The sequence below is a fragment of the Poecile atricapillus genome, chromosome 10 (assembly GCF_030490865.1).
Source record: "Poecile atricapillus isolate bPoeAtr1 chromosome 10, bPoeAtr1.hap1, whole genome shotgun sequence".
NCBI lineage: Eukaryota > Metazoa > Chordata > Aves > Passeriformes > Paridae > Poecile > Poecile atricapillus.
In genome coordinates, this window is record NC_081258.1 from 11,222,221 (window position 1) to 11,236,933 (window position 14,713).

General features: G+C 35.8%; 1 protein-coding gene across 8 annotated transcripts in view; it reads left to right on the plus strand.

Annotated features, from left to right (window-relative positions):
* Positions 1–14,713, plus strand: part of FTO (FTO alpha-ketoglutarate dependent dioxygenase) — a 227,547-nt gene that overhangs the window by 44,773 nt on the left and 168,061 nt on the right. For all 8 annotated transcript variants that reach the window (XM_058845637.1, XM_058845641.1, XM_058845638.1 and 5 more), the window contains 3 exons: positions 4,920–5,063; positions 11,097–11,176; positions 11,498–11,641. In XM_058845637.1, coding sequence (XP_058701620.1) covers positions 4,920–5,063; positions 11,097–11,176; positions 11,498–11,641 — 368 coding nt within the window. The remainder of the gene's footprint in view (positions 1–4,919; positions 5,064–11,096; positions 11,177–11,497; positions 11,642–14,713) is intronic.

Consider the following 14,713-nt stretch of genomic DNA (forward strand, 5'->3'; position numbering starts at 1 on the left):
TTGTTCATTTGTTCATTGTTTGATGCCATAATGAAAATTTCATGTTTGAAACTTTGATCAGTATTAATTGGAGTAGAAGCAGTTTTCAATATGCCAGAAAATAAATTTAAACATCAACATAAAGATATTGGAACAAGCTGATATTCTAATTGGTATCAGTGTTTATTTTCTTGTTTCCAGTGTAAAACTCTTTCAAAGGAACTTCAAATGAAGGTAAACATTTTGCTTGATGCTTTTACTTACGTTACATTAGGTTAAGAGTAGGCTGTCAAGTGATGAAAATGGGGCCTCAAAAATTGGAGAGGTTTTCTTTTAGTGTGTATTCTGCATGGAAGTGCATGAGTGGTAATCAGGGTGCATGTGCAGAACTGAGGTTACAGAATGTGTGTTCAGTTATACTGCCATTAACAGTATTTGGAATTAATTTACTTTTCAGAATTTATCAACGAACAGGAATTTCAAAGTTTGACCAATTCAACATTTTAATAACACATTATCTTACAAGTATCCTATCACCTGAGAGCATGAAGGTAAAAAAATTGTTCAGGATTTTAATACAGTAAGCTAATAACCCATATTTATTTCCTTCTGCAGTAATAAAAGTGAATTGCAATTCAGTAGAATAAGAACATTTTCAAAAATTGCATTTTATTCATGAAAAGTTCCTAATGACTAGTTTTCCGTCAGGTCAGTGTGTTTTGTAGGAAGTTTCATTAGTTAGCAGAGCACAAGTTGGTTCTAAATCAAAAGATGTTCTTTGAAATCGAGACTTGTTTCAGTTATGAACTTAAAGGAGTTGGAAAAAAATGTAAACACTTGAAGTGTGTCCATCTTTCTCTTACCTGGATTTCCCACAGAGAAAGAGATAAATAAGTAGTTTTCTCTAGATTCTTTACCTGGTTTGTTCTTTATCTAGTTTGTTCTCTTGCTGTAAGGCATACTCGCTGTTTAACTCTTGAACTTCTACACAGCTGGATGTCTGCTGACAAGATGATGTAAAAAAGTTTAAGAAACTTACTGTTAGTTGCACTGATAAGTTATCTTCAAGGGCCTTTTGTGCTTGTTTCTTTTGTAAAATGCTGTGTATATGTTTTTACTCTGTGAAGTTAGAAGCAAAATCCTGGCACGTAGCCTAATGATGGCTGTTTCATTTAATTTGGAATAAAAATAATTGAGATGGACTACAGATGTATGTTTCCCCACCATATTAAACAAATCCTGAAACTACAAAAGTTGTTCAGCACTGAAGTCAGTCTAACTTTGTAGCTGACCACTATCCTTCTTTATGTACTGCTTAATGGATAAAAGTCATGGAGTAGATGTTTTTTGCAGGATTTGAATAATTTCTAATGTCAATAATATAACAGAATTATTAGTTGTTGAAATAACAGAAATGGTATGTAGAAAATGTTATATTACTTTTAAAGAAATAAGTTCATGAAATGGCCACAGCTCTAACTTGTAGGGTCTAACCAGTTAGATTTATGTTCTAAGAGTCACAAATTTTTAGTGATCCACCAGCTTTCACAGTAATAGATTAGAATCCCTGTTGTCTAAAAAGAAATCATCGCTTGAATAAACCTTTGTGGGTTATGGTGTTTCTTTTAGACATGTTCTCACTGATCAAATACAGCCTCTCCTTCAGAAATGAAGGGATAACAGAATATTGTTTGTTCTTATTTTAGTGCTTTTCTTCCTGATATGTCTGGATACAGCATGCCAATCATGAATCGATAAGAGCATTGTTGGCAAAATGTTATGATTTTTGGGTTTTGTGAATGTCAGTTGCAAGAAAAATTTAAATGGTAATAGAATTTAACCTCTGACACTATGGCTTTTCAGCAGTGAAGTAGAGGAAATAACTTTGGGTAAATGCTTCTTCTTTCCCATCAGGTGCTGAGAAGCAAAGCATGCTCTGCTTCTTGCACTTCTTGTGTGTAACATATAAATTGCTATTGAAAGACACTGATAATTTGTGTGTTTGTTTAATTGAGGAACATGTGCCAAATTATTTTACGTTCTGGGAAAAACATCAATCTGTAAAAAAATAATATAACAGTGATCAGTTGGATTTAATGTTGAAGTAAATGCTTACAGTCCTTGTTCTTAGCAATGTGTTGGCAGTGATTCTGTTGTCTTAAGAAATGGTGTGTAAGGTTACATTTAGGATATAATTTGGCATTGCAGTTTGAATTCAATACAAGTCATTTAGGTTTCAGTGTATCAAAAAAAGCCTCAAACTCTGGAAGATTTTGGAGCCAAATAGCAAAGAAACCTTTCAAAGCTACTTTTACTTTCTGTGCTCTGGAGCAATAACCAAAGTAGTTCCAGGAAAACGAGTTTCATATTGTTCTGAACCTAACTCTGACCCAAAGCTGATAAGATCAGATCTAAGTGCTGGAACATCTCTGGAAATTTGAGCTGTCTAGTTAAGAGCATAAGGCTGTGGCCAATTTTCTGCAGCTACATTCTCTCTTTCATGGTTCTACCATAATTACAGGTTTGATGAGGTATTGTTATGTTGTGGGAAGCTTTTTACTTCATTGCAGCATTTTATTTGGGATTCCAGCATCAAGGTTTCTTTCAGGCCCAAGTCTGTAAACCTCTGCTGACCAGAATTCAAATCTGCACATAGTTTTGTTATACTTGCATGAAATACTTTTATGTTTGACTATTTCTATATGGCTTACTACAAAATAAGTTTGTGTTCTTAAGGTGATGGGTATGTGTTCCATGACTTATTCACATGATTTATTCTCCAATACTTATGATTTAGATGCATCCAAATGTTTTCACTTAAGTGGCAACTGTAATTATATCAATAAATATACAGCATCCAGTCATTCTTGAGGTGTCATAGAGAATTTAATAATGACTTCTTTTTATGTAAAAGTTTGTCTGTGCTACTTGTGGATATACCACAAATGTTAAGGTGTCTATTTTTCCCTTGTTCTCAGTTTCAGGGTAGCTTGCATTTAAAAGCAAGTAGCAGCTTGCTTCCATTTGTTACCAAAATAACATGGTAGGAGCAATCAGTTTCAATTGCTGCTGATAATTATAAGGTGAAATAATTGAGAATATAGAGAAAAGGAGACTGTGAGCTGTATTTGAACTCAGTACTTAAGCAATAAAAAATTTATCAAACTGCAAAAAATAAGTCATTTTAACGAGCACATTCCAAAGGTGCTGGATTTATGAGGAGACCCCAGGAAACTTTGATTGAAATTGCTGTCTCTGATTGTAGTTCTATATTTTATTGGTGCCATATTGTGAACAGTGCTGCTGCCAAAGTGAATGGGAAGGCAGCATAACAGAGAGAGTTAACCCAAAAGGTTACTTCTTTTTATAATATCCATGATGTATTGCATTAAAAATGCCTTGAAAGCCATCCTATTTGCAGTTTTCAGAAAACATTTTTCTTAAATTAAGTTACGATTTATCTGAGCAGGGTAGAAAATATGAAAGCCCCTTGAAGAGTTTAGTATTGATTTTTCTGAGTGTTTGCTAGCTCTTGTTTTCTCATTTTTGTGCTCCTTGATGGAAGGGCCTAGAGCTGCTGCTGAGCCAGAGCTTCAGTTGGATGAGAACTGCAGCAGTGAAGGGTGGGAACTTGGGGACTGTAAGAATTTTCACTTAAGAACCTTTAGATTGGCTCTTTAATAGGCTTTGTCTCTCTGCTTCCTGAATTTTGACAACATTTCATTGACATAATAGTTAATAAATTGTCTTAATTTTCTAAAGGCTGCCCCCAGCTAAACAGCCTGCAGTAACCAGGTGAGATAAATTACATGAATATTTTAAAAGTATGAGTTTGTAGTCACACTTTGTGTGTGCCTCTTATAATAAGAGCTATACAACTTTAATATTTTTCTTCTAGAATTAAGACAAAAGTTTTAAAATTACTACATGAAAGGACATTTCAAGTGGACAGTGAAATGGACACAATTACTAAGTTGTAAGCAAGAATTGGGCATGGTGCATAGTTTCAAACTGTTCACTGCTGTTCTATGCCAACTACTTATTAAAACTTCATCCCTCCTTTGTCAAAATGCACTGTTACTTTAGCTGTAAAACTGTTACACCATAGCTCCCAAATACCTTGTTATAAATGCTGACTGTATCTTTCAATTTATACTGCAGTGAAGTAAGCTTATGAAAATAGTTCTGAGGGATTAAGCTCTAAATACTATTTCTATGCAGTGGATTATTTTTCCCCAAGCCCAACATGTTCATGTTGCATAATGATAAGAAAAGTGTTGTGACAAATGTATTGAAGCTTCATTGGCTCTTGCACATGTTATCTAGCATGTTTGACTAGTAATTTTGAGAAAAGAATGACAGAGAGATTTGTTTTGTTGGTCTAGACTGTGTTTTGTAGCCATTATTTCACCTTACTTTGTCTCAGTTTATGATTTGGTGAAATTACAAGTATATAAACAAGTGAAATTGTTCATAAAATGCTTTGGCATTTTATGACTTGAAATTCTTTCTGAAGTTATCTATCATATCAGTGTTGCTGCATTTTTTTATTTTTTATTTCCATGCTTGTAGTTTTAGTAATGAAAAAAAATTAGTGATGTTTAACTAAAACTCCCCTTACATGTGCTTAAGAATTTCAGAAAACCTTGAGTTCATTACCAGCCTTGACTTGATCAGCCTTCATTTGGTAGTTAAGTTAAAGTTTTCATCTTGGTAAAATTGGTTGCAAAAAAATTCTTGATCTCATATGGCTTTTTTTCCCCTTTTACCTATCGCATACTTTTGAATTTGGAGGTGATGATTGTAGCAGATGGAGACTATGGACTCTTTAAGCCTATTAAGATTGTACCAATATGGGGTATCTTTTAGTCTAAACTGGACTTTGTGTTTATGATTCTTCACTGTTCTCTCATTTTTGTGGTCTCTTTCTCTCTCTCAAGATTCAGCTGTACAAGAAAGCAATGAGCAAGGACTGAAGGGAAGAGACCCAGCTGTTTGGCACGTAGGCTTGAAGGTAGCGTGGGACATAGAGACACCTGGATTGGCAGTACCACTTCACCAAGGAGACATCTACTTGATGCTTGGTAAGTTTCAAGGACTAAGAAGTTGGACTTTCTGTTGAAAAGAGAGAAAATTACGCTTACGTTAAAATAACTTGCCATACTTTCCTATAGTTCTAGCTATAGCTGGGACTTTTCTTAGTTAGGAAAGCATGAAATCTGTTTGGAGTATATAGTAAATTCCTCATACTCTGCCTAATTCCAGAGTGTTCTGGGAAACTTTTTTTTCTTAATATTTCTTTTACCTTACAGCTAAGAAAGAAATAGTCTTTTTTCAGCTTTCCTGTCTGTTGTGCAGTCAGAATTACTAGTCCAAGTTAGGCTTCAGGCCATAACTAGATTTTCCCCAGATCTTGCCAGAAGTTATGCTGTTATCTGTCCCATCCTATTGTTTCCAGATTCTTTTTGTATTCTTAATGCAGTTTTTCTGAGCATCTCTTATGTTCAACAAGTAAATTTGTGTTCTTCAGCTTGACTTACTAAGTGTACTTATTATTGTATGTAAGATGTGAATGAATGTCATAAAGTTTTCTGGTACCATGGTTCTTGAGGTTTCAATCGTTGTGCCAATCTGCAGATATTTCATTAGTCACCAGTTTTACACATGACACTTCTCTCCTTCTGCTACTATGTGTATATTCAAACATGCTGTTTTCTAGTAGTGGGATTATACTAAGATCATAATGAACACAGCTGTCTTACTCCAAGAATGAGTCTCAATGTCTCAAGCGTAGAGGATTAAAAAAAGAAAATTAAATTGAGTTAATTTGCTTGAGCAGCTGAGCTCATGTGCTAAGGTTTATCCAGTGAAAGAAACGAAGCGAGAACTGTTGCTAAGGTTTGTTGGCACAAAATCTGTTTCTTTCTTTTTTGGCTTCTGTTTCTCTTGGTTATCATTTTTTGTTAAAATAAATTTAGTATTAAATCTCACAAAAATAAGAACTAAGCTTCTGACAGCATCATGTTTAGTGTCTTGGCTTGACAGACATCATCTCTGAAGACTGAGAGCGCTTGCAGAGCTCCCTCCTTATGTGTTTATGGTGTGGAAGGCATGTTCTGTGGAATGTCCTTAGAATGACTTGTCACACTCCCAACTTTATGGGCAGTCTTGAACTTTACCTTTTACAGTTTATAAACTAAAAACAATACCTTTATAAGCCATCATAAAAACCATGTACCATTCCCTGTTCTTAGTTATCTCATCAGATCTTCTGCACTGTCATCAGGGAAGTGTCATGTAAATGTACTGGACTAACTGCTCTGAAGTATGTTCAGACATGGAAAGATCAGGTGTTAGGATGTGAGATCCCTTGGCATCGTGGTCTGGATGTGCCTCCCTTTTTTGTTAGGGTATAAAGTAGAAGCCTAGAGGGAAAGAGGGATGGTGAAAATAAAGTTTAAGTGACAGCTAAACATTCCTAGAAATTCCTGTTATAATCTGTTTTTGTGCAATAGCAGTTAGGGCATCAAGTAAACTTCTTATCTAATCCTTCCTGACTGGAAATTTTAAGCATATAAAGCAATACTGGCCAACAGATTCAGAAGGTATTTAATAAAAGAAGGGGACTAACTTTAGTATTTTTATTGCAAAATACTGTAGGTTGTAGTTGATTGAGTTACCAGATCATAAGGGTGTTTTTTATTCCCTAGTGGAATTTATATAGTAACTAAAGTATTTTCAGAGATTCTATATGAAGGGTAGATCAGAAAGTTAGTTTATTTAATGAGTAACATCATGAGCATGTTTAGATGGAAACAAAGGATATATTAAACATTCTTTTGAAGATGATGTGTAAATCATTTTCTTATTAATACTTTTGAAGAGCTACAGATTTGAGCTCTGTAGGCCAGGTGTTTTTTTAATCTCTTCTGCATTTTCATAGTCTTTGTATTTCTTTTCAATTACTTGGAAAAAAAAAAAGACTTTTCTAAATAGTCTTAGACGGCATTCTCAAAATGGCCCTTTTATTAGGTTTCTTTGTGTAGCAGAACTGCCTTTATAATTTTGAGTTAGGGTAAAAGACAATATAAGGAAATATACATAGTTTTAGTGTATTTTTTACTGCTCAGATTTTTTGCACTAACTTTTAAGAGGGGGCGTCTTGAGTTTGCCATCTAAAAGACAAAGTATGAAAACACTGCGAAAAAAGAAACTTGGCAATAATAATAATAAAAAAAATAAATTAATTTCTTGTATGCTTTTGTACATGCTGTATTTCAGAAACTCATTTCAGTAAGCAGAGTTCTCTTACTGGGATTATGTTAGAAGCAGTGGCAGAATGCAAGACATCTAGAAAATGGAGCATGGAAGAGTCCTGCAGCTGGTTCACTGTACTGGGAGGATTGGTTGTGACCACCGCTGACTCATCCACTCTAGCACAAAAGTCAGCGTCTCTGTAGCTCTGCTCTTCCAGTTTTTTGGAATGGTGTAGTGTTACTGCTTTACAGAATGTTGAAAATGCTGAAACATCACATTCAATATGTTGCTTATAATTTATAAAAGTCAGGTCCTATCAATTCCTGTACCTGTAATACCACTAGTATTTCCTGTGGTACACACAAATCTATATAAGAAAGTGTGGTAACTGGATATTTCGTACAGTAATGTGCAATTACAGTAACTTGTAAATCAAGATCAATGGGTATAGCAAAGTAACAAGAATAAGTAATGTTTCTGTTCCTCTCTTCATTGGCTTTATAAATGTTTTTGGTTATTCTGGGGAGGAATTTAGTAAAATGTCTTATTGTTTAAATTTACATCTTCCTTCTCAGCGGCCCTCTTCAGATGAAATCATGAGCCATAATTTAGATATATGTTAATACTAAACATAAGGTGATCACATCCATTCTTCTTTTAAGCTATTACAATAATATGAATGTATTTTTTTAAGAAAAACCAACAAAAACTCAAAATTACTTTCAGTAAGACAGATTTTTTTAAATAATTTTTTTGGCTTTTCTTAATATGAAGAAAAAAGTCTGGTGAATGGCTGCAAGTCTGCAGCCTGAAAATTCAAATCTAAACTTTATATCACTCATGAAACGGAAACACTTTAGCTCAATTTAGAATAATATATTGGTCTGCAGAGGAAGTGCACACTGAACTCTGCTGCCTCAAGTACACAGTCAAGGGGTGTCTAATATGAAACGTGTTGGGTGCATGCAATAAATCCAAAGCGCGTGGAGGTGAGCAAAGGGCCCCATCTGCTCTGTCCTAGAGCATGCTTAACTAGGCTTGTCATGGTCCTACTATTAAATTGGAATTTTTCCCCTAATCTTTGAGTTAGACATGACCAGATTTGCAAGCAGATTTACAATTTTCACTAATTTTCCTACCATGACTTCAAAACATACTTAACAAAAATACATTCTGGACTCTTTCAAAGGCAGATTTACTTTTCTGCAGCTGTTTCCCATAGATCAAGCTCTTGCTTGAAGGTTAGGGTTTTAAAACAGCATGAGGATGAACTTTGGATCTTACACCACTCCCCACCCCCAGCAAATTACAATTTGAGAAGCATCAAAAAATTATTTTCATAACCAACCAGAAGTAGGTTGCACACATTGCAGAGGTTGGCTTGTGGTAAAAGATAAGTACTTAATGGAAACACTTCCACATGTATATAGTGACTCATTAAACTCTTTCTAAATATTTAATCTGCTTCTATTTTCACAAACTAACTTGAACCCTCTTTGCTCTTTAGCATCTTGAATGTGTTGGAGCTTTTTAACCCCTCCTTTTTTTTGAGTCCACATTTAATCCAAATGGTATATTCCCTACTATTAAGACTTAGAAGTCCAGAAATGTATTAGTCATTACCAAACTTTGATCATGAAGTTTGATAACTCTGACATATTTCTTCTAAATTCATTATTTTTAGTTTTTGGACTTTTAATTAATTCTGTTCTATTTGTGCATGGTTTTCTTGTTTATGGTAGTTAAGAAAATTAATAGCAAAAGTCCATTTCACTTCAGTTTACAGATTCTTGTGGTGGTTAGAATATGGAAGATTTTGCCCGTGCTTTAAACACCACTGTTCCTTTTATTTGCCTCTTGAAATAGATAAAAGACAACTGTCTAAAAAGTTCAGGAGGAACACTTTAGAGAAGATAGAACAGACTATATAAATTTCTTGATAATTCTGGGAGCCATTTTTTGTTGTGGTTTGTGTTTTCCTGGGAAATACTTTACCTCCAAATAGTAAGTTTAGGGCCTTTAGCCCCCACTCTTTTAAGGATTGGCTAAGAATTTCTCATCTTTCTACCTTTTATTTGTTATGTTGCAATATTCTGCAGGGACATGGATGTAGAGTCATTGTTCTCAAAGAGCTTGGCTCCTCAGCTCACTGATAATTAGTTCAGTAGTAGAATGAGAATTGTATAGTATGTACATTTCATTCACATACAATTCAGTAGTACAATTCAGTAGTATGAGAATACTGTATGTATTTTATTTCAGCGTTTGTACATAGACATGTCCCTTAGTCTGTTTTTTTGATAAAGGCTGTATAAGCACAGGGCTATCAGTGCTGCTGGTGGATCCCAGGCAATTCAGCTGTCAGAAGAAAGCCCAGAGTGGACAGAGCAGGGGCAGGGACTGAGAACAGGATCAGAGAGAAGGGAGGAACTGTCAGTAATTTGAAGGAGATGAGAGGACTGTGCTGAAGTTCTGTGCTGGAGGGATGTCTTTTTGGAAAATAAGAGACATATAAACCCCAGATATCAGTACAGTGCAGGGAGAGACAGAGCTCTCATGTGAACTTGTTTCCACAATTAAAAATGAATATGCAACATGCAGATTCCAAAATGTATTTGCTATCTGTAAGTAACAGGAAAATCACTGAGAAGTTTTACTGATGGGAGTGTCCCATATAGTGGATAGTAGCCTATGTTCTATACTGAAGAGTCTCTGTTTTGGTTTTGCAAACCTCACGGGTCAGTGCTTAGTCATGTAAAACTGAGGCTGACTCCTTAAGAGTTGTTTTTTACTGAACCCCACAAGAGCATTATGGTACTTCCAACATGGGTGACCAAGGAATGAAACACCTTTGGTTTGGCTCTAAAACCAAAATAGTATTCTGGGTGTAATGTTCTGTATCCGAATAAAAGCTTTTAATGCCAGATGGACAACAGCCAATTTAACAAAGAGTGATTTTTCTTTTCAGTTAATATATATTTAGGTGAAAAAGAAAGCATATCTTTGCCACAATCTTTTAAGACCAAAAATGTATTTTTTAATATGCTTTGGGGCATGCAGTCAATGAAGCTTCAGTTATTTTTGTGCAATTAGAGTTTTAGATTAATTGTAAACTCTTAAAATTACAGGCTTCTTTCTGGGATTCATGAAAGATTAGAGACAGTTGGAAGCAAATCCAAGGTGGAGCTCTACAATGAAAGATTTGCCAAGGGTTTGAATAAAGGTGCAAATCAAAATGTACTAAATCTAACTCTATGTTTGCTACATACAACCACAAAGAATGGACACTGAAAGGGGTAGTGGAAATGTTTATGTTTGTTTTCTGACACAATTCTTGAAAGTGATTGTGGTATTTAAATATTGTGATGTCCAGAGATGATAGTATTCTATGGCCCTTGCAAGACTGGGGTGGAATTTACCTCATATATGTCAATGGGAAATAGTTTTTTCTTAAATTCTTTTTTTGTTTGTTTGTTTTGTAGCATTTTTTTGAGAACTTCCAGTATTTTTTAGTGATTTTAAGGAAAGAGATTGTAACCTCCAAGTTGTCTGTTTAGTCTCCCCAGTAGTCTAGACTCAGTAGTCTCCTCAAGCTTTGGAGGAATTAATTTGTTTTGTTGAACTTTCCCTATAAGAGGTGGGAAAATGGCACTTCTAACTGTATAGGAGAAAACTAGTGTAAGTAGAAATATTCCTGACTCCAGGATAGTGTTTTGCTCCTGCAAAACATTGAAACTATGTGAATGGATTCTCTAAGCATTAAAGCAAGAACAGTAGTGTACTCAATTAATATTCAACCAGATTAACTTTTATTAAGTATAATTTTTCCCTGTACTTAAGGTTTTCTAATCTGTCCCTAGATGATCTCAATATGACACATCAGCACTGTGTTCTGGCTGGTTTATCACCTCGGTTCAGCTCAACTCACAGGGTGGCAGATGTAAGTATCGAAAACGTTTCACTGTTTGGTCTCTGGTAAAACCAATATCCTGGTGCCATATATGCAGCACCATGGTGTCTTACCAGAATTGTGGTTCATGTTATGATTGTGATCAAACTCTTTTCATTAACAACTGCTGTTTATTTTTGATGGAGGTGCACTTGGTTCTGTATTGGTAGTTGGCCTTAACTCCCAGGTAGGCTTATCAGATGTGAATTGAGAATGTGCTGTGTCACACCTCGTGGATTGCTGATGAAATGTAGTTGAGAAACACAGATTTTCTGAAGTGGCTATATTTAAGTTTTTATTGTATCTTTGTAGTCTTCAAGAGGAACATTGGAATACATACTTGGACAGTGTGAACTGGCACTCCAGAATTTACAGACTGATTCTGATTCAGTGGCTTGGTCTTTGAAATCACTGGAAGCTGCAGTGGTGAAGCAAGTAGAAGAAATACATAATGAGGTGAGATGATCTGCACTGGCAGTACTTCAGCCAGGTCTGAGCAGTGCAGTCTCCTCTTGGAGTTAATGGCAATTGTGTTCAGCTGCTTATGAGGCATTGCTTTGTACGAGTTTGCAATGTGGCTTTTATGACTTTTTTACTTGGGTACAGGAATTGGGATTATTGTGCAAGTTTTCATTTTTCCTTCTTAAGATCCCTCTGCTGGTAAAGTAGGAGAGGTTTCACAAAATACTACACCAGAACTGACAGTGTGGTGGTCAAACAGACTACTCTAGCACTTCTCTAACAAAAAGGAAGAGAGAGAAGGGATTAGAGGATTAGGGGGAAAGGAGCAGGTAAATTTTTTCAGTCATTAATCCCTGTTTTTTGTTGAACCAGGTTTTACATAACGCCATGGGTGGCACAATTGTGATTGTGGGCTCTAAAGTATGTTCTGAAGAAAATACAGTGGAAATAATTGTGAAGAACATATTTAAGCAGGTCGTTTAGTGCTACAAAAGATGCAAGTGTATAAATGCACTTTGACAGGATTCCACTGAATCCTGGCAGTGCTTTCTTGCTTGGAGCTGTGCTGTATTTCTACTAAGATAAATTAGAAGTACATAGGTCATTTGCCTTCAAATTAGAATTCATGTAAAATGTTTAAATTGCTATCTGCTGAGCAGTATAATATTGTGTAGTGCTACTAAAACTTTGTAGAATGCATTTTTATCTGTATTATGTTTACAGCTGGTAAAATGGAGCATAGTGTTGGTGAAAGATTTGTGCCCTTGACTTTTACCAAAACAGCTCCTAGGGCAATTTAAAGAAGTCTGATGCATGCAGGGGTTTACAAAACATTAATCAGGCTCAGTCCATAAAACTACACGCATATGTGGTTTGCACAGCAAGGGCCACAGGCACAGCTGGTGTAAATTTGCACGGGTCCTTTAACATCAAAGCCATGTGCTGTTTACATCAGGTGAGAGAGTAGCCCCTGGTGTTTGCAGTCACCTGAATAATTTTGCAATGTGACATACAGGGATGTTTCCTGTTACACATATGGGATATACTGTAACAGCAGCCCTTGTTTAACTTGTACATATTGTGCACTTAGTAGACACACTGATCTATATTTACTTTGAAAAGAGACTACCCATCCACCTATTTTACTATTCTTTTATTTTTTTTTCTTAATTTTTTTTATCCCAAGGTCAAATCTTAGCTTGCTATTAGAGTGCTACTTAACTTTCATTTATTGCTGCACAAGTAGACATATTTCTAGAGGCTTATTCCCATGGTAAATGCCTATTTCTTTTTCAAACATCACTGAGCTGAAAATATAAAGACCTGTGAAGCTAATGCAGCTTTTCTTGCATATAAAAGCTTCCTACCTTACTGTATGAGAAATCTTTGTCCTTTCAGGCACTAATACAGGTTTTAGGTTCAAACTTTATCAAGCAGGTGGAAGAGCAAGAGACTGTTTTGTTTCTTTAAAGAATCAAACTGCTTATTGATGAAAATGAGCCTTTCATTTCACTCTTAGTTTAGTAGCAATTTTTAATGCAAAATCAAAATAGTAACTAAAATACAAATCTCTATAGGATTGATGGAGAGCTGTCACCCAGTTTCCCAGTTTTGCCTGTGTATTTCTGATAAACAGCTTTCTGTGCTATTCATAAAGCTCCTTGCAATTTTTTTCCTCTTCTTCTCAACCAGAGATCATGAGCTTGAAATGATATAGTATCTAGAGGTGATGATGTTGTATTTTATTTTTAAATATTGTCATAACTGAAGTTCTTCAGTTTTAACTCTTAGAACTAGATGCAGCCATTCTTCTTGGTTCTTCACCTTCCTGAAATGCTACAGGTTCATTCTTTTTACCCCCTTACTGCTACCTCCAAAGTGATCATCAGAGAACATTAACCAGAACAGAACCATCACAGTACCAAGCTAAAATATACTAGTTTCGCAGATTGCAGTCTGTGCTGGAATTAACTGCTCTGCCAAATGAGGCCTGGATGAATTATCTGTGTCTGCTCAAGGGAAAAAGCCTAAGAGCGGGTCTGAAAGAATGAGGAATGATTCTGTGCCTTCACTTTTGTACTCCTGGGCAGGAAAATTGACTTGCTTTGCTGATAAAGTGTGTTTGAACTGAGGATCTGAAGCATAGGTGGAGACTTCATTTTTTTCCAGTTTTGTGGTGAGCAGAGAAATCTCTAAAAGAGTATCTGGGGGGGTGTCTTTACTAGATTTCCCAGAGTTCATTTGTCAGGACCCTGAATTGGATGTCTATACAGAGATATTCCTGTTTAAAAAGTAAGATGCTAACCTGAGGAGGATTTAAGCATCTTTAGTGGGCAGCCAGGTGGAAGTTTAATATTTCTTTAAACCTAGCTTTGTTGTCATGGTCTCCCTCACTAAAACAGCCTTCAAAGGAATATCTGAGTAATTGCAAGGTGTGTGCTGTGTGTTAGATGTGTGAGTCACTTCACTACCAGTGTGTACTTTGTAGTTGTAAGTAAAGATAACCTTAATTAAGGGTGTTCACAGGCAGTTGGTCTGTGTAGCTGATGGTCTTGCAGTCTGAACAAATCCTTCGGTGGCAGAGGTGTAGAATGGTGAACAGATGTAGTTACCTGGCAGCTCTGGAGTACAATAGCCTGTACAATATCCTGTGCAAGTACAATCGACTATACTCGCACACAGTCACAATCAGATTGTTGTTTGGTCAGGAATAATTTATCCCAAAAGAAATTATCTTGCACAGTTCTCTGAATGGAAATGTCTTGCTCCTACTACTACTTTTCTCCTGCTTGGCTTTCCTAAACATACACAGCTGCTGAGTACATCCCGAACAGAGCTACAGGGCACCTGGGGAAAATCACTGGCAACTGAATTCTTTTTAAAGAAACTAAATACTGCTGGACAGATCATGTAAATACTCATGCATATAAAAATAAATCGGCAGAAAAGATCTTCACCAGCCAGTTCCTCACATTTCAAAAAAAATTTTCTTACTCTGACTATATGCAAAATCTGCTAATAGTTCATGTTGTGTGAGGTCCTTTCAAGGCTTCTGTATTTGCCAGT